At 45.8% G+C, this 19,424-nt stretch overlaps 1 protein-coding gene across 3 annotated transcripts in view; it reads left to right on the forward strand.

Annotated features, from left to right (window-relative positions):
- Positions 1-19,424, forward strand: part of NUP93 (nucleoporin 93) — a 92,358-nt gene that overhangs the window by 53,116 nt on the left and 19,818 nt on the right. For all 3 annotated transcript variants that reach the window (XM_044434166.1, XM_044434165.1, XM_044434167.1), the window contains exons 4-9: positions 842-904; positions 8,954-9,082; positions 14,120-14,194; positions 16,648-16,737; positions 18,348-18,487; positions 18,611-18,743. In XM_044434166.1, the coding sequence (XP_044290101.1) occupies positions 842-904; positions 8,954-9,082; positions 14,120-14,194; positions 16,648-16,737; positions 18,348-18,487; positions 18,611-18,743 (630 nt within the window). The remainder of the gene's footprint in view (positions 1-841; positions 905-8,953; positions 9,083-14,119; positions 14,195-16,647; positions 16,738-18,347; positions 18,488-18,610; positions 18,744-19,424) is intronic.

A 19,424-nucleotide genomic window follows, 5' to 3' on the forward strand; every position in this document is an offset into this window, starting at 1 on the left:
ATAGATGTATGTGACAAAGAGACAAACAAAATGTTAGGTTTTCTTAATCCTGCAGGTTGATGGCTGGCTGGCTGGCTGTCTTCTTGGGTGTGTTCCCTGTGAATAAATAAAGTGGAAAGCAAAATGTGTTAAATAAATGACAGGCTATTAAGGCCTTGCCTAGAAAATTGGTTAGAGGCTCAAGATGCATTAAAGTCTTCCAAAATAACTTAACAGATACATGATGAGTGAAAATTAAAGAGTTTTACTTGTGTGTTGCCTAGCAGTGCTAGTTTCCGACTTGAGCCATTTAGTTTGGTTGACCTTTTCCCCCCAGATGATTTGAATGAGACCTAACATAGTATAGTGGTAAAGAGCTTGGGTCTGGGATGCAGGGGACCTGGGTTCAAGTGCCTGCTCAGCCATGGAGCCCACTGGGAGACTTTGGGCCAGTCGCAGGCTCTCAGCCGCAGGGTTGTTGTTGTGGGGATAATATTGGGAGCAGAAGGAAGGGAATGATGTAAGTCGCCTTGAGTTCCTTGGAAGGAAAAAGGCAGGATATGCTTATTTATAAATTTTTTAAAAAGTATTGCTGACATTTCTGTGCTTACGGGCTGTGCCCAGCTCTTGTCATGTCATTATTTCCCTATGTGGTCAAACTTATCACTGTTGTTGTCCCAGTACACTTTTATCCTGGAGTCCTGTGATAAGACAAAATGGAAGGAGGATGCTTGGCAAATTGCAAAGAAAGTTGCCCGGCCTTAAAGCAAAGTTTAAGCCAACAGTGTATTAAGTACCAAATGGATCTGCATTCAAATGTCAAGCCGATTTCTAATGGAAGCTGCCTTTCTTCTTTCAACAGGGATTCCTAAAAAATGAAAAAGATAATGCTTTGTTGTCTGCCATTGAAGAGTCCAGGAAACGGGTAAGTAGAAGAAGGATGCATAAAAATAGCTCGGAAGAGCTCAATGTCTCATTAAGTCAGAGGTAGCAATGTGGGTTTTCTGGGAAATCTTTAATTAGAAATTTTCCTAAGCACATTGGGTTCATTATGGTTCATATGCAGAGGAATGTTTGTCACGTAGGGACAACAGGGGCAATTATCCCTTGTAAAATCCCAGGTATTGGCATGTTTTCCCTGAAGCAGGCATCAGCAACCTTCTTGAAACCTCGGGTGCACCGGGCCATTGCTTGGCCTGGGTACCATCACAAAATGGGTACACTGCAACTCTCTGGCCCACGTGTGTCCCAGAAGCATCGATGGGAAAAGAATTAGGGAGCAGGTAAAGCTTCTCAAAGGTAGAGGGAGGAATCTAGGGCTGCGCTGCTCGGAGAGTGAATTCGCTGTGTTCATTTTACTTACATTTGGTAGACAAGAAAGCTGAAGAAAAGTACCCCTGTTAAATTGTTGTCTAAATGCTCCATGAGTCCTCGACCTGAGATGTTAAAGGGGAAAAAGTAAAGCACATTTAATGGGCTTTCACAGTTACAATATGCAGGGGGGAAAAGTGGGGGGAGTTCAAGTGTGTACTTTTGCATTGCTTAAATTTAAGGGAACTACTCCCTCCTTCCCCCCAAAGTTCTTAAAGCTTTTGACACAGGAATCAATTTTAGTAACTGAAAGGACTGGGCAGGATATTGGTGTCCATTCATTGTTGCTTCTGGATTTACAAAATGCAGTATTTTCTGAGGAAAACTAAAGCACTGGAAATATTTCTGGGAGCTTTCCCACCCTACATCAGATATCAAGCTTGCCCGATCGGCTTTGCTTTTGACTAGGAATTTGCATCCCAGCAGCAGGGACTGAGAGCAAAACAGCAGCTGAGGCATTCTGCCCAGGAGTTTGTAATCCACTGCAGAGCCTCACTCTCAGCTTCTTTCAGACCCAAATCTATTCCCGGTTTTCCCCTAAGTGCTTTTGCAGGTGGGGCATAAGGTTTTTTGATTTATAGTTCTCGCACACCTCACGGTCCTATACCCTGCTGCAGCACCTCCGAGATCTACCCGTGGATCTTGACCTACTTTCTATGACTCCTGTGTTAGGAATTTTATAGAGAGGGTGAATCTCTATAAAATTTCTTCCCAGCTCATTGCAGAATTCTGAAGTCGTTGCTGGTTATATTGTTCTGTCCATGCATTCTCTCCAGGGCTTTTAAAACTTATTCTTGAACTAAAACCCTCTGGTGCTTCTCATTAAACCTCTATACTTAATAAATTCTGTAGACAAAATGAAAATGCATTTATGTTGTGACCCAAGAGCCCCATTCACATGACCAGACAATGCCAAATACATGGCAGCCTGGGGGTGCTCCAACCCCCCTTCATTCATGGCCTCATCTATCTGCAGTCTTATTTATTTCATTTCAACATTGCTCAACAGTTGAAATTCTTTGTGTGGTTCACAACAATTCACAAACAGAACCCCTGCATGCAAATACTACAGAAACAGCATAAAATTCCAATGTTCATTTGAAGTGGTACTTACAATAATTTGAGCCACTGAAGCACTTTAAATGCAACTGAACCAACTTAATTCCTCCCCCCCACCCACCCCCACCAATAATAAATGTCATGGAATGCCTGGGGGTAAAGGCCTGCGGTACTCCAGGGCATAGCTGCCATAGCGCAGAGCCAGAGTCCCCCAGCACCACCTTCTGGAATCGGCCGTTGAGGTAGGAGCGGAACCACTGCCAAGCAATGCCTCCTACTTCCAGTCCCGCCAGCCTGTCCAGAAGGATACCATGGTCGTTGGTATCGAAAGCCGCTGAGAGGTCCAGGAGGTCTCTCTCCCTGCACAGGGCATTGTACAGGGCGACCAAGGCAGATTCAGTACCATACCCCGGTCTGAAGCCGGACTGAAATGGGTCCAGATAGTCAGTCTCATTCAAGAGTGCTTGGAGTTGTCCTGCCACCACCCGTTCCAACACTTTGCCAAAAACGGGATGTTGGCCACCGGTCTATTATTGACCGCCTTCTCTGGATCCAAAGACGCCTTCTTTAGGACTGGCCTGACTACCGCCTCCTTTAGAGGAGCAGGCACCCGGCCGTCCCTCAGAGAGGCGTTAATGACCTTCAGGATCCAGGCACCAATCCCGTGTTCGGCTTTGGTCAGCAGCCACGACAGGCAAGGGTCAAGTAAACAGGTGGTGGGACGCACTTGTCCAAGCACCTTGTCCACATCATCAGGCCGCTATAACTGAAATTCATCCAATAATATCTGGCCGGACGGAATCATTGGCACCTCCCCTAGAGGATCTGAGTCACTAGTGGAGTCCAGCTCATGATGAATCTGAGCGATTTTCTCCTTAAAGTGCTGGGCAAAGTCGTCACAGTGGGCCATCGAGGGTGGTACAGGGTCTTTCTTAGGGCCAGGATGTACCAGCCCATTCCTTCCTGAAGACGAGCTCTGACAAGGCATTTCTTATAAGCTCTGTACACATACGCTCTCTGCAGAAGACCTGGCTCATCTCTGCAGGCCAGTGGAGTGCCCTAATACTTAAAGTCAATTTATTAATATAAAGCATGTGCTGCTAGACGTGTGCTGCAAGTAAAACAAAGGCAGACAAATGCTGTTGTTGGAATGATTCTGCTTTACCATCATAAACTCAGTTGCAGCTCATTTAAAGCATGAACAAACCAGCCGATTACCTAGCACTATCCAGGTGCAAAAATAGCACATATTATTTATTTATTTATTTATTTATTAAAACATTTTTATGCCGCCCCATTCGCCGAAGCCTCGGGGCGGCTCACATCATATTAAAATGAAAAAGTTTATTAAAGGTTTGTGTTAGCATTCCTAAAAAAAAAAAAAAAGATGCACATCAGACTCACAGAAGATAAGAGAAAGGTGGAGAAACTACCACAAGTTGCTTCCAAGAGCAGGGCCCTCATCCTGAGCAAAGAAAAAGAACATCTGCATGGTGGCTCTCATGAGTCTGAGTTTGGTTTCATGAACAGCCTCCGTTTATATGCTTCATCGGTGATTTAGGCATGAGTATACAGTGGAGAGTCATGAGTGTGGGTTGTGGATCTCCTACCTTTTCCTTCTAAAATCCCCTTGAAGTAAAATGGTCAAACTGAGAGGTCTGATGAGCCGCAAAACAAGATAACATCTGGCAGAAAATTGTGATTACAGCATCATGCTCTGCATTGGAGGGTGATTTGCACAGTGCCTGAACGGAGGCACTGGGGTTGCTGGTGAGTTAAAGAACTCCTAGTTAACCCATGGATTATTCTTCATTAGCCCGTGATTTGCTGCCAAACACCACACCACTGTTACAACCAAGCAGCATCTTCATATTCATCCCCAAACATGCACAATCCTATTCAGAAAGTCCTCCTGAGGTTTCAGTATGCATTTCCCACACTTGCAGACATACCTTTGTAACCCTAAGGACTAGAAGCTTTAAAAAAGAAAAACTCCACCTTCTTAGCTAATTTTGTCCCTAGTATTCATTCATTAGTCATTTTATTGTTGAACAAGTAGTATAAAACCAATGATTAAAGCAAGTTATATAAACAGCAATAATAATTTAAATAATTTACAGTAACCCTATTGTAACTACCCCTTGTCGGAGCTTGAGGCACTTTTTATGTGTTCTTTTATTGCCCAAAATATGAATAGGTAAGATAGAATTTTTTTAAAGAAATGGCTGAGCAGTTTTTGTACAAACTGTATTAACTACGTATATTATAGACATGGTAAATTTTTGTCATAATGTGTTTTTAAATTCTTAAATTAAGGTATATGGCCCATGGGCTATTAAACCAAATAAACCTGAACTTGAAAAAGAAGAATAATTTTAAAAGGAAAAAAGATTCACACAGCAAAAACATGGGAAAAGGCTATTTTAAAATGCAGCAGCTACAAATTGTTTCGAAAGGCCAGGGATAATAAGATGTTATTTTTGTTTTCCGGGGCCTCGACCATGCTCTGCACTTCTGTTCCACATACACCCAGGTTTCATCATGATCTGGTAAAATGTTCAGGGGTTTGGTGAATGGAAAACTGGAACTTTTTAAAGAATCAAACAAAGCACTGTTTGTCAACGGGATAGTTCTAAGAAGCAAAGGCAGAACAGTTCGTAGCTCCTGCGGCATCTGGTGCTCGGCCGCTTGGTGTGCCAGGCAAACTGATGGCTCCTGACCTTCCCTTTGGAGAGTGTACTTTTCTGTACATGTTTGCAGCCACCAAAGAGTCCTTCCAGTTCTATGCTATGAGCAGGACACTTGTTTAAAAAACCTGCCTTGTCAGTTTCAAGGCAAGTCAAGAAAAGCCAGTTTAACTGCATAACATATGTGGGGTATTTCTTGCAGTTCCTCAGTGCCAGAGACTTGTGGGCCTAAATAGAGGTCGATTGCATCTCACACGCTTGCCATTACAGAGGGATTAATGAAGCATTACAGAACATACTTCCGTACGGGGCAAATTCACAAGAATAATGGCTCACAAATCCAAACCCCAAGTGATTAAGAATGTTATAATTAATCAGAAGGGCAGAAAAGCAAAAAGACTTGGAGAATACAAACTAATTTATGATGAATATTTTGAAGTGGCAAAGTGGTACATTCTTCACTAAACCCATGTTGAGTAGCGCATGGCTTTGATTTTGATTTCAGAAAGCAGCCAGGAAAGAACAATGCTGGCCGTTGGCTGAGATTGGAAAGCAGCTTCAAGAGGGGTAAAAGCTGTGTTTTGGGCTTGGAGGGGACTTAAGTAGCCAGTATATGAGGTTGCCCCAGCATTCCCTGTTCCCCTCCAAGATGCTCCTGGTGGAAATTCTTCACTCTTCCTGCTCCTCATGGGGCGCCTATAAGCCTCTGGGTTTGGGGGCCTACAGTCATGGCAATAGAATCGCCCCGAGGTGAAAAGCAAAGCTTAACTTAAGGAGGGTGCCATTTAGAAATGTTGGTGTGTTGGAATTGATTAGGGTTCTTTACAGTTTTGCTGTTATCCATTGCATACTTTTAAAGATGTGCCTTTCCAAGCAAGAATAGCACAGGATAATATTATAACAGGCCTTGAAGTCACCCTTCCCCGACTGAAATTTTCTGCAGATTTCTTACTGCTGTTCATTGCGTGCTCCCCTGCATTGCCAGATTTCAGCAGGGTGCGCTTGTGCTAGCCTGCTTTGCTATAAATATCTTAATTGCTGAATAACCTGAATTCCATCAGGAGAGACATTTTAAATTTAGGCTTCCATAAAGCGATTCTTTGATTTTAGTGTAGAGTTATTTTTTCAGCTTCTGAAAGATTATCAGATCAGCTAAAAGTAATAACCTAAAAATTAGAACAAATTTTTCTGTCATTAATTCCACCCCTGCTTGCCAGAGTTTGCTTACTGGAACATTGCATATCAGAATTTTTGTCCTATTATAACTAACAGTGCACCTTTTATTATTTATTTCCTGTCATTTCTACACCCAGTAGCAGAAGCTCTCTAGATGCTTCATAGCAACTCACAAAATGCAAACTATAATAAAAAACAAAACAAGATGGAGACCCAATAAAATTAAAGCACAGATGCAGCAAAAAATACAAATACCATAATGATCCTGTATAGAATGTCCTTTCTGTCTTTCTGTCTTTCTTTCTGTCTTTCTGTCTTTCTGTCTTTCTTTCTCTTGCCTGCTGCCCCGTTAGCTATGGGCTCTCCACTACTCAGGATTCTCTCAGACACATGTAAGTTGCTTTGAGTTCTTTGTAAGAGAAAAGGTAGGATAAAAATCAAATAAATAGTTGTATTAGCAGTGAACATTTTAGCAAGTACTGACACAATCAAACATGGAATGTGTTTGTTACAGTTGAAAGACATTGTCATTCTGTTCTGTATCAGAACTGGACCAAATACTGAATTAGGGATTTATCCAATATTAGATTTTCTCAGCTCCATTGAAAGGGGTGGGGTGTAAATTAGTCATGACTAATTTAAATCCTATTTATTTGTATGACCTGGAATAAGGCCAGTATAATTTAGTTTAGCTTACTTCTGAGTTCATAGGTTTGTAATCTCAGTCTGACACAAACGCAACTAGATCCAGTTCTAACTTTACGGGGAAAATGCTAATTCCTTAGCACTGGAGCATCACATTACTTTCAAACAGATAAGATAAATAGATCACGCTTTTGTTTGCTGGTGTAAACTAACTCATACTTTAAAGGTCCCAAGGAAGTCTGGGTATATTCTATGTCAAAGGATTGTTGCATTGTACCTATTCAATTCAAGGAGGGACTGTACCACAGCAACGGAGCACCTGCCTTTCCTGCATCCCCAGTTAAAATGATTTGGCAGCAGAATTGCTGCCAGTCGGATGGGAAGGATGAATTATGCTGCTTTCTGTGTTCCTAGACCTCATTATTCTGATTATCTGCAATCAAAAGCATTTTGGCCATGGGAATGGGGAACTTCAGTGCCACAGAGAGCTCCTTTCACCCCTGCAGCTCATTTCCCACTCCCAAGGCTCCCTCCATTTGAGAGATAAATATATTGTGCAAAAGCACAGCCCTAATTTGTGCAGTACTGCTTGCAATTTTGAAATGCTTGGAACTGGGTGGAAAGCACCAAGCCTTGGGTAGGAAAAGCAGGGGTGTTGAACTCTTTTCAGGCTGAGCAGACCAAGGGCCAAACACCTGAGCACAGAAGCTCCTGGGGTCCACACTTGTGGTGCCCAAAGCCAAAGGAGGCAGGAGCAAAGAGGCAGGCCTGGTTTACGAGTAGCTGCAAGTTCTCACCACCACTGAAGCATGTTGACCTTTTCGAATGGGGAAAATGGCACACAAGCTGGGCAATTACCAAAGTATTGGACATCAAGGGGAAAATGTAGGGCCTGGGGAAGGGTCACAGGTCATCATCTGGGCCACTTCTGACAGTTTTGGCCCAAAAGTCTAAGGTTCTGCACTCCTTTTATCGGGCGTAATCTTCATATTCTTAGCATGTTGTGTAGAAAAAGAAGTCATTTCTGTGAAAAAGAAGGGTTGATTATTGGTCTCACTGGTCTTCATTCTTGTCAGAATTTCTTATCTTTCTGTACTGCCCAATGGCCAAAGCTTTCTGGGTGCTTTACAGAGATTAAAACTTGAATAATGCAGTATAAAAACCACATGCATGCAAACATCTAAACAGAAAACCCAGAAAGGGACAGGCACAATTCTAAGAACAATTTCTAAAGGAGTTCTAACTTGGTTGCTCAATGTGTGAGATGCTATGCAGCAGGACAGAAGGTAGATCTCCAGATGTTTTGGGCTTCAACTCCCATCATCCCTGACCATGGCCCTTGCCAGCAGTGGTTCCGGGGAGTTGAAGTTCAAAACATTAGGAGACCTGCCTTTTGCCCATCCCTCCTCTGCCGAACCGTCTCCTGCGTGCTCGCATGTGGAGTACATTTGGAAAGTCTGCAGGTGAGCCTGCAGGACAGTGTATCACCTGTGGAGACAGCGCTGCAGGGAAGGTGATGCTGAAATGGGTGAGGAACGGGGTAACTACCTCATGCTGCATCGCACCATCGGTTCACCAACTCGACTGGCAACGAGCACCCAGGAACCGAGGTTGCATAATCATGGAGGAAGACGAGGTTAAACTAGACATTAAAACTAGGTGCTACACGTGTGAGCTCAGAGGGCGTGAGTGAGCTCTTGGGTCTCTGTTTGCCTATACCCACCTGCAGTCCAAACGGTGTAAGATTTTTATTTTCTAGAAAGATAAGTGTCGAGGTGCATGCGCGTTGCCAATATTGAATATGGGAAAACGGCACAGGATTCTCGGCACTAAATTGCTGGCTTCTGCTGTCCTCTTGCAGCCAGTGTTCATTACAATCACATTGGGTTATGCTCCGTTAATAGCTGCACTAAAAACAGGCGTGTCCTGCAGCTGTGGCTCGTGGGCCTGCCACTGGGGGTGCAAATGGTACCTGCGCTTGACTTCTGGGCGGGTCCGGTGACTTGCTGTTTTCTGCATGAACCCATTTGTCCTAGACTTTTTCGATGGCCGAGGAATACCATCGGGAATCGATGCTGGTCGAGTGGGAACAGGTGAAACAACGGATCCTCCACACACTGCTGGCTTCAGGAGAAGATGCCCTCGACTTTACTCAGGAAAATGAGGTATCATTTGGGAATGTCACATATTGAGAAATATTGGATTGGATTCTGCATTAGTTATGCCACATCAGCAGGCTTAACTAAATTTGGATCCCACACATTGGTTTTTTCTAACAAGCAAATTCTTTGGGTTCATGTTTCTAGTAATTATCTAATTAGGAAGCAGTGTTTTGGGGGTCTGTATATGTTCCCCACAATAAAATAAGAAATGCATTTTGCCACAGGCCATCCCAAGATTCTGCAAGGGAAAGCTGAATTTTTCAGCTGGTAAACCGTATGCATATTGTGCTTTCTTTAGCATATTTTTCCTACAGGTTTGGGTGTTTGTGGATTCCCTGTGGCATTGCTAGGCCTGAGAAAGGCAGGGATGCGAAGTCCTGCTTCTAGTTCCTGAAATTCTTGCTCTGCCATTTTGTTGGTTTCTGAGGTCTCATCTCTATCCATACATTTCCAAGCATGTTTCCATGGCTAGTCATTTTCTTTTCTACAAGCAAAGCTGAGTTTCCCAGAAGGCTGGTCTGTCTGCTCACTGCCAAATTCTGCAATTTCCCCCTTTGTTTCCGTAGGATTGCAGGATGCGCATCCCTAGCGGGTTTTAATATTTTTAGTGTATAATTGTTGTATAATTTTGTATGTTTTTGTTTTGGTGTGAGCCACCCCGAGGCTTTGTTGTGATGGGGGCGGCATAGAAATGTTTTAAATAAATAAATAAATAAATACATTGCTGTTTTTCTGTGTCTGAGCTTTCAGTGCTCTTGCTTCCTGCATTTTTCATTTTCTCTCGAAAGTGTTTCACCTTAGAGAAGTGTATGGTAGCCTGAAGTTCCTTTTCTGAATTGTTCATGTTCATTGGCTAGGGTTGTTGTTGCGATCTCATGAGATGCTGGGATTCCCCATTTCATTCACGTGTTAATCATAGGAACAATTTCTTTATGAATGTGCCTTTCTTAAAGAAGAGTCTTGCTCACCTTGTATGATTAAGCCCCAGCAGTCTACCAAGTTTTTTTTTTTGGGGGGGGGCAGGGGTAAGGGCATCCAGATGAAATGTGAAGGAAAGTAGGAAAGATCACTCACTGCTCCACAGGAGCAGGGCTTTATACACTGAGCAGCTTACCCGGTGGCTGTCAACCTTACCTAGAGTTTATGTGAATTGAAGTGAGCCTCTCTGGAACATCAAAGCTTGTCACTATCAGCTCCCATCCATTAAGTGACAAACTCCCCTCATCCCAGGTGTCAAAGTCTCAAAGGAGGCCAAAAAATACCCTTGAGAAAATTTCCTCTCATGGGTTAAAAGATCGAATGTGATCAGTCTTCTCTTCTGCCCAGACTGCATAAGGTTGATATATTGCGTGAGAACATTAGAAACCCCGCTGAGTTGCTTTGTTCCTGACCTTGAAGTTACAAGCCCACGCGTTTTGATGTGCATCTGCTGTGTTAAAAGCTAGCTATTTAACTTTTCCATCACAGGTTGCATTTAATCCCTGTTTCAGGGGGGAAAAAAAGTCTCAGAGAGAGGGAGAAAGAGGCCAGATGCTCATCCTTAGAAAATAATAGGGGTTTAATTGATACCTCTGGATATGAAGAATCGGCTAGATGGCATAGATCCAAACCCAGCAGGAAGCAGGTCAGCCAGAGAGCCAATTTTCGAGCTTCGAGCTGGTGAAAAATACCGACACACACCATTCACCAAAATAAGACTAATTAGGAGATGGCACTTTGTAGTTCAAAGAAGGCAGCAATAGCTTCCTTCTTCTTGGAGGTTTGTACTGTCCCCTAATCTGAAGGGCATGGTTGCTGACAGAAGAAAAGAGAGCATGAATTATGCTTAGTTTAGCTGAGCAGTCGGGTGAAGAACTCTGTTCAGATTAGGCTCACTCCAACTCGCCCGTGTTTTTGCAACAACACTCTTTTTATTACAGACGCCCAACTGCTTCCTAGCTCTCTTCTTCAGCAGCTAAGAAGCACGGCTCCTCTGTCAAAGTTTGGATCTCTCCAGGTCCTTCTGCATTTCCATGTGCATCCTGGTTTTCCGGATGTGCTCGAACAACAAGGCTGAGCCAAAATGTCAAGCATGGTGGAATTGTTGCTGCCTCCCGCCCCCACCCTCCTCCAATGACCTTATCCCTCCCAAAACGCTGCATCTGATGCCCAGGCCGTTTGGTGCACTGCCAAAAGTCTGCCACGAGTTGAAATGTGTTGGCATGCTCGCATGAATAATGTACTCTTTGCTTCCTGCGCGTTGCAACAAGTGTGGCTAACTGATCATCTGTGGAGCAGGGCTGGAGCATGACTGCACGGTAGATTTCTGTGCTGGGGAACTGACTCCAGAGCTGCACAAAAGCAAGCACATTTCTCCTTTGTCTTGCATTGAAATCGGAAAAGTGGCCTGTAAATTGCACACGGGGAGGCTGGAAGGCACTTCCAGGCACTTTACAAATCCATGCCAGGCTTGGACAGATAAGAATAAAGCTATTTGCACAGTGCTTATTGGACCAAATAGCTGGCCGCAGAAGTGACGGGCCGATTATGCACCAGACAATTCAGAACAACAGCACAACAGATTTTATCACGCACCACAGCATTTTTTGCCCTGGTCTGGGCAAAGGAAATTCAAGCAGCATGGTCCCGCTTATTTAGCATAATTTATGCTACCGTGTTTTGCGATTTTAGGTTTCCCCCGACCTGATAAAAGACTCGATGCTCCACACTCTTAGTAGCCGCCGTCCACATTCCTTTTGAAAGCTTACAGGAATTCACCTGGGATGCTGGTTAATGGGCTAATGATCCTGGAGACCCATTTGGTAGTTCATCCAATTTGTATGGCCCAGCCATGGCCTGGTGCCTAAATACATCTGAGTATTTGAACAGGGCCTCCTGGGTGCCTCTTAACCAAGCAGCTTCCAGCGGCTGTTCGTGGAGCTGGGCTTCCTCCATAATTTGGACTGCACTCTCCTTGGTCTCCACGGTGATTTGGTCGCTGCTCTGCGACGGCCGGCCTCGCGAACCATCTGGACAGCGACCCGCTCAAGCAGCACTGCATGTTCTCCCCCCTCCCCTCTTTCCAGGAAAGTAACTTTCATCCTCCTCCATTCATATGTTGGAGTGTGCTTCTTTGCTTGGTTCTTGCCTCTGTGGAGACCAGAGGGGGGAAATAACCTCCTTGCAACAGCAAAAAGCTTTTCTTGCAGATTTTAAAATAAAGCAGGAACCCGCGGCTTGCTTAAATATTTAGAGCCCTAAAAGGGCATTTTCTCAGGGTTTATAGTCCTTCAGGTCTTGAAAAGGTATTCTAGTGCCTTCTACATGCATGCCCTGTTTTTTGGGTTCACTGGTTTTAATCAGAGGCAGTCTTGAGTTGTTCAAGTTTATGTCCTGTGCCACTGAGCAGGTTTGCATGTCACGCTAAGCCTCCCTGCAATTAAGCCGTCACTGGGCTTGCCATTGCTCGTGATTTCTAGTAAACGTGCCCTCATACTATGGGGCATCATGCAAGAGAACCTTGAGGAGAACAGGTCAGCCCACGCATGGCGCATAGCTGGTCTCAGCAGAGAGAGGTGCATTCCGAGGCAGCCTGTGGGGACCTGTCCTGGCTTCACCTGCATGAACAAAAAGCACTGAACTTTAGGCAGACTTCATTCCAGCCCAGCCAGCTCATGTGTGACTCGGGGCTCCTTCAGCGCAAGGCGGGTGGTCCTTAAGACCACAGGGACACACATGCACTGAAGCTACGCACTTCAGAATGCATCTTCATGCCCTTTTTCAAGGCCAACAGAGTTGGAGCGGCTGGTGAGGAAAGGCATTCCATAGTTCGGGTCAGTGCAACAAAAGACCTTTTCCCGTGTGAGAAACGGGTCTCTGAGAGCATTACCCAAAGGCAGAGTTTTCTCTTGCAGGTCTTCATATCTGAGCAGGTTCATCAAGAGACAGGCATTCCCTCAGACAGCCAAATCTGAAGCCATCTAGGATGCAACTCCGTCTCAAACAGTGAGGTTTGCACTGCCTACCAAGCAGTTCCTTTGCCCCTGTGTGGTGATGAGATTGAAACTGAAGCCTGAGAAATTGGACTTCTCCAGTCCAAACAAACCAAAGTTCAGTGATCCCACCACTAACAAACCAAAGAATTACACCAGGAAACCTAAGAAGAAGATGTCTTTGTCCAACTCCGAAAGACTGCTAAAATGGAGAGATTTATTCCTGCATCAGTTCCTTTTTTAGCCTCTGTAAAGAGGGTGGCATCTGCAGCTGACTCTAAATGTGACATTATCCACTGTCATGGCATAGCTCTTTGTGGTTGTAAAATTATTTTACAGGAGTAACAACTGGCAGTGTGGTGTCTGAAAGCTTCTGGGCCCTTTCCGAACTCAGTGCTTCCAAAGGTGTTGGGTTACAACTACTACAATCCTCATCTAAATGTCTTGACTGTCAACTTCCAGAATTATGGGCATTGGTGACCCCTGCATTGGAAGGACACACGACTGGGGACAGCGGGGTGAGGGGGAGTGGATCCCCCCCACCCCCGGTGATGCCGTTAGAAGCTTTTTCTCGACGACAAGCTTTTTCAAGGGCTCTTTTCACCTCTGAATGCCATTGCACAGTTATGAAACCGTTGTTAATGGCACTCCCAACTCACTTTGCCAGCTGGGACTTGGAGCCTGGGAATAAAATACCTTTGTTAAAATCTATTTAAAATCAGTTTTGGCAAAAGGAAGGAGCAAGGGCAGGATACATTAAGGAGAATCGAAAGAGGTTTCCCTAAGGCAAGGGTGAGGAACCATTATAATTCCCACTCTCTCTGACCATTGGGCATTCTGGCTGGGGCTGATTTTTGAGGAGAGGATGAGCGCAGGCAGCCGCGAGGGGTTATCCAGTTGTGGGGAGGCCTGCCACATCCAAAGCCATTTCGTTTAGCGATGCATTACTGTCAGGTGGAGTCGCAAGCAGCAAGTTAATGTGTTGACGTTGCACTTGATACAGCAGGCCACAAAAGGCGCTCAATGAGTTTGGGCCAGTCTGTCCAGCATTTTCATCTTCTTCCCACAGCCAACTTACATCAGTGAGTTGCCACCACCAGGTCGCAGTTCTTTGGACAACGTTGAGATGGCGTATGCTCGACAGGTGAGTAAAGAAGACCTCCACCCCATATGGTTTCAGATCCAACCGGGATCCTGAAAAACTGTGCATGGGGTTTTCTGTTTTGTTTTAATGGGCTCGATATGTGTCGACCTTGGAAGCCGGATCTGTAAAGGGTAGGTGCCTGTGCAGCGAACGGCTGCTGTAAATCTTCAGCCGCTATGAACGGGAGCTTTGGGTTGCAAAGGTCGAAGGGCTGCACAAGCGGTGCTTTAAGACGGGGAATTTGACAAGTTTTGAGCAGAACACATGCTAAGCAGTGGGACACAGGAAGCAGGCTTTGACCAGCTCCCGCTGCGTCCCCTTCTGATCCCATATTGTCTGTTTGGTTGGGGGCAGTTCTTCAGCTCCTACCACCCCTTCCCCATTTTACCGCAGTAAAAGACTGCAGGAGCTAGCTTTCAATGTGACGTGCCAACAGTCCCCTGCTTCCTGGAACAGATTGGATCTTCGAATGCACAGTCTTGCTCACTGGGGATTATGGGAGTTGCAGTCTAACACATCTGGAGCTCCTTGGGTTGCGGAATCATGCACTAGCGGGACGTAACAGTTGGAAGCAGCCAGGAAAAGAGCATGGGAGGTTTTTCTGCTGTTTTGGAATTTGCTTGGAGGCCTACAGATCAATCACCATCTCTGATCTCTTACTTCTTCGCTTTCATGGCAAGATTTCAGTTCTGTGTCAAATTCTGCCAGCGGTGTTGCTGGTCAGAAGTTGTCTGGGTTGCCTCAGGTTGAAATCCTGAATTTGTTTGGAATGGAACCCGGTTTCATAATCATTCGGTGTTAAAAGCCACCTTTGCTGGGTTTGCTGTAGGGCAAACCTTTGCTGAGGTTTTTTAGGACTCCCCTTTCTTGTCCTTTTTTATAAGTGTATCCTTTGATTTGAAATAGCTGGTTTGATCTTCTCTGGTACTACTTTTGAGTGACAGAATGCTAGCAGTATTATACACTCCTCATGTTTCCACATGGAATTAATTTAGGGAAAAAATCAGATGGGAATTTAGAAGAGGTTTTTCCCCGCAACCATCCATTCCTTTAAGAAGAACTAGGATTGTTAAGTCCAGAAATTACAGCAGCAAAAATCGAGGCCTGTCTGTTGTCTGTCCCAGTAGCAATTTGAGCCACTGTTTTGAATGGCTGCACTGGAGAATATTATTTTTTTCGGAGATATGCAAGAACCCTGCATCTTTTGTGTCATCCCGCCAGTCCCTCCTACTTAAAAAAAGATCCGAGCAGCTGGTTTGGGCATGCTGTGAAGCAGGTTTCTGTTGGTGCTGATCACAGTGAGCTCAAAGGAACTTCCCTCTGCCTTGTACCTAGTCTTTTGGGCAGGTTACTTCACCATACCTCTCCCATGGCAGTCATTTTGTGGTGGTGCCCACAAGTGTTTCTCAAATCGCCACGTGTGTGCCCAACACAAAAAGGCCAAGGTAGCAACACCGTGTCCCCATCCTGTGGCTGGCAGAGAGCTAGTTTTTCTTTATGGGGGGTGTGATGTGGGAGACAGGCATACAGTTCCAATGGAGAACTGTTACAGTAGGCGGCGGTGATGGGCTAGTAACATATTTTAGGAAGGATGGTATGATCCTGTGTATGCCCCCTCAGAAATAAATCTCACTGATTGCACTCAGACTTGTTCCCACAGTTGCAGATTTTCCTGCTTAGCTGGGAATAAACCCCGCTGAGCCCAGCTGGACCGACTTCTGTCTAGACCCAGGGCGGTCCTGTTGGCTTCTCTGTTCTGGTCATCAGCACTACTCCAGGGATGCAGGCAGGGGGCTGTGATGGAAGCTTCTCTACCTGGAGATGCTAAATTCAGCCCCAGATACTGTAGGGGAAGGCAGAGCAGGTGGTAATGAGGTACTCGGTGACAATGTACTCAGTGGTAATGAGGGCCTCAGGTTTTTTATTTTTTAAACAGTGTATTTGGTGGGGGGGATGGGGGACACCCCATTTTTGAGAGGATGCTGAGAATGCCTTCCCAAAAGGGTCCATTTCTCTGAGAAATGGAAAATGCCTCCTGGTTATTCCGGACAAGAAACGTCTTGTGTGACTTTGAGGGAATCTTCCTGGCTTTACTGTGATTCACTGCATGGGCACGAGGTGAAAACCCCTCTTGCAGGCAGAGAAGTGCATGGCTTGCCGAAGACTGCCGGTGGAGTCCCGGGTGGAGGGCCTCACCTGCAAGTTGACCTGTCTGTGTTGCCAGGATTGGGTCAATGCAGGCATTGGCCTGGAGGCGCAGCCAGACTGCGAGGGAGACTTTTATGGGCCCCTGCATCCCCTAGTGGGTGCTGGCACGCAGGTGGGGAATGATGCAGGGCGCTGTCAGGCCATTTCCCCAGACAGGAGGCCTGCTGTTCCGCTGCCATCAGGGGAAGGGGTGGCGGAGAGGGGCCTGTGCCATGCAGAGCTGCTCATGCTCGTTATCTTTTTAGATCTATGTTTATAATGAAAAGATTGTGAGTGGACATCTGCAGCCGAACTTGGTGGACCTTTGCGCTGCCGCGGTGGAACTGGACGATAAGGTACCCCCGATAAGCTCTGGGAGGTGTTTGACTTTGGGGTTTGGCTGAGATGCGTAGCTGACTGATAGGGGCAAGTCAGGTCGCTTTTCAGACAGATGTGCAAGCGTGCATACAAACGCAGCATAATCCAGGTGTGTGCAGGCACCCTGAGATCATACTGCATCCGAGGGAGGCCGCTATTTGACCGCTGGGCCAGCTGCTGGGGGAGCTGCTTCCTCCTTTGCCTTCCAGCTGCCTTTGGCTGTCAAGGACATCTGTGCCAGGACATCTCAACTTTGGCTGCTCCAGGCAAGAGACCCCAAAGTAAGACCCCTGTTACAGTTGGCAGGGGAGGATCATACGCCAAGCTGTTACTTAACCTCTGTTTTAGGAATTTATTTCTATAAGTTCAATGCCTGTGTTAATTGTTTAAAAAACCCAAAATGAGACAGTATATTGGACCCTGTCCCCGTTGTTCTCAGCAGAGCTACACTTTCTGTAACTGACTCATTTGCACTAGAAAGAAGCAAAAGAAAACAATCCTTAGCTGATCTTTCAACCTATAGGTGTCAAAGCTCTTTCATCCGAAGGCTGAATTACACTTTGTTTATGTTCTCTAGGGGTGCATTTAGATCGTGGCCCGGACCAAAAATAAAAGGGGCATGGCCAGACACCAGACTTCCACCCTGTTTGAGCTTAATGCTCCTTCTCCCACTAACTAAACCATAGGAGAGCCATTTTCAGCCTTTTAGAATGGGAAAAAGCTGCACGGAAGCTGGGAAGCCACCAAACAACTGGGGAAAGCAGGTGGGCGAAGGAAAAAAAGAGGTGTAAGCATTGGGGCAACCCTGGAGGGCTGGCTTTGGCCCATGGGCTGGAAGTTCAGCGCCCCGATAGGACCAATTAGTCTTTGCTAGCTTCTCTGAGTAGTCAAATGCAATACCAAGCAATAAGTCTTTTTCAGAAGGCTGCATGCCCGTCCTGCACAAGGCACTGGGAAAAGCCCTTCCAGCCAAAATTCCCAGAAGTGAAGTAATTGCAAAGAGAACTGACAGCCTTCTGCCAGGTGTGATCCTACTCAGCTTTTACTCCAAGGGAACCTGGAAACTGTAGCTTCATAGATTGGTGGCAGGATCTCTCATACGGGTTCCCAGCATCTCTGCAAAACTGTAACCCCCAGAACCCCTTTGGGGGCAAGCCAGAAGAAGGAAAACTGGCAGGCTAGTAAGTACCATCAGTTGCAGCTGCGGGTTCCCAGTAAGTAACAATGGTGATAATTGGCCCTCCTCATTTTCGGGGTTGTCTGGGTGAAGAGGAGGAATTTGTTAACTCTTCTCATGGTAGCAAGTTCTGACATCTTGACCAGAACTGCTTCCAGCTTGGGGCTTTCAGGGCATTGCCTCCAGGCCTTGTTCATGACACTTTTACTGGCCAGTCCAGACAACTCCGTGTTCTACTTTGAACCTTCCCATGTTTTCCCATGACTTCTTCCGTCCTTACTATAAAAATGCATTAAGGGGGAAAGAAGTGGGGTTGAGATGGGGAGAAAAGCTGGGCTTGGGTGCACGATGGCTTCTGCTTGTGAGATCCAGGAGCCCCGTCCCTGAAGGCCACGCCTGTTGCTTTTGCAGAACATCACTGACGTGTGGGCAATGGTGAAGCAAATGACTGACGTTCTGCTGGTTCCTGCGAGCGATTCTTTGAAAGTCCGGACAAGCATGGAGGTGCAGATGGAGTTTGTGAGGCAGGCCCTGCAGTACCTTGAACAAAGGTATGACCACTGAGCAAGCAGGCTCTTGCCTGTCCATGTGGCTGGTACACTTGATAAAGACGCTGAAGACAAATGTCATACGGTGGGACTCCTGGTGAATGAGCAACCTCTGGTTCCTTGCAGTTACAAGAACTATACCTTGGCAACTGTCTTTGGAAACTTACACCAAGCCCAGCTGGGCGGCATACCTGGAACCTACCAGTTAGTCCGCAGTTTCCTGAACATCAAACTCCCGGTGTCTGTCCCAGGACTCCAGGTAGGTGGCATCAATCTTGCCCCACCCGTGATGTTTTCGTATTACATGTTTGCCCGGTCAGATGACTCTGCCTCATTTGGGTTGAAGTGGGGCTGTCAGGTGGGGAATTCTCATGTATATAAAAACAGAGCACGAGAAGAATACCTCTTCGACTCTGCAGTTGCTCGTAGGCAAGGCTATTTTAAAAAAAATGTAAAAAAAACCAAGTGCAGTGCTGCTGCTGAAAAAGTGAGTGCATGCGCAGGCTGCATTGACAGACACACAGTGTCCAGGTCACCAAGCATAATGCTTCTGCTCTACTTTGGGTGGATCCAGCTGCCCCTGGAGAACTGCATCCAGTTTAGGGTGCCGCATTTTAAGCATAAACTATGGTGCATCCAGAGATGGGCAAGCAGGGTGCTACGGGGTCTGGAAACCAAGTCCTATAAGGAACTGTTGGAAAAGCTGGCCCTGTTTAGCTTGAGGAGGAGAAGGTTAAGTGCAGAGCCATAATTGCAGTCTTCAGATATCGGAAAAGCTGCCACACAGAAGGTGGAGTAAATTTGCTGTTTGTGCTCCAGACAGCAGGAATGGCATGAATGGGTGGAAGTTACAGCAAAGGAGAATTGGCTAAAATTAGGAAAAGCTTCCTGAGGGTAAGAGCGATGTTGAGTGGGACAGAATGCTTTGGGAACTGGTTTC

This window comes from Varanus komodoensis, unplaced genomic scaffold (genome assembly GCF_004798865.1).
Source record: "Varanus komodoensis strain SLA01 unplaced genomic scaffold, ASM479886v1 scaffold27, whole genome shotgun sequence".
Taxonomy (NCBI): domain Eukaryota; kingdom Metazoa; phylum Chordata; class Lepidosauria; order Squamata; family Varanidae; genus Varanus; species Varanus komodoensis.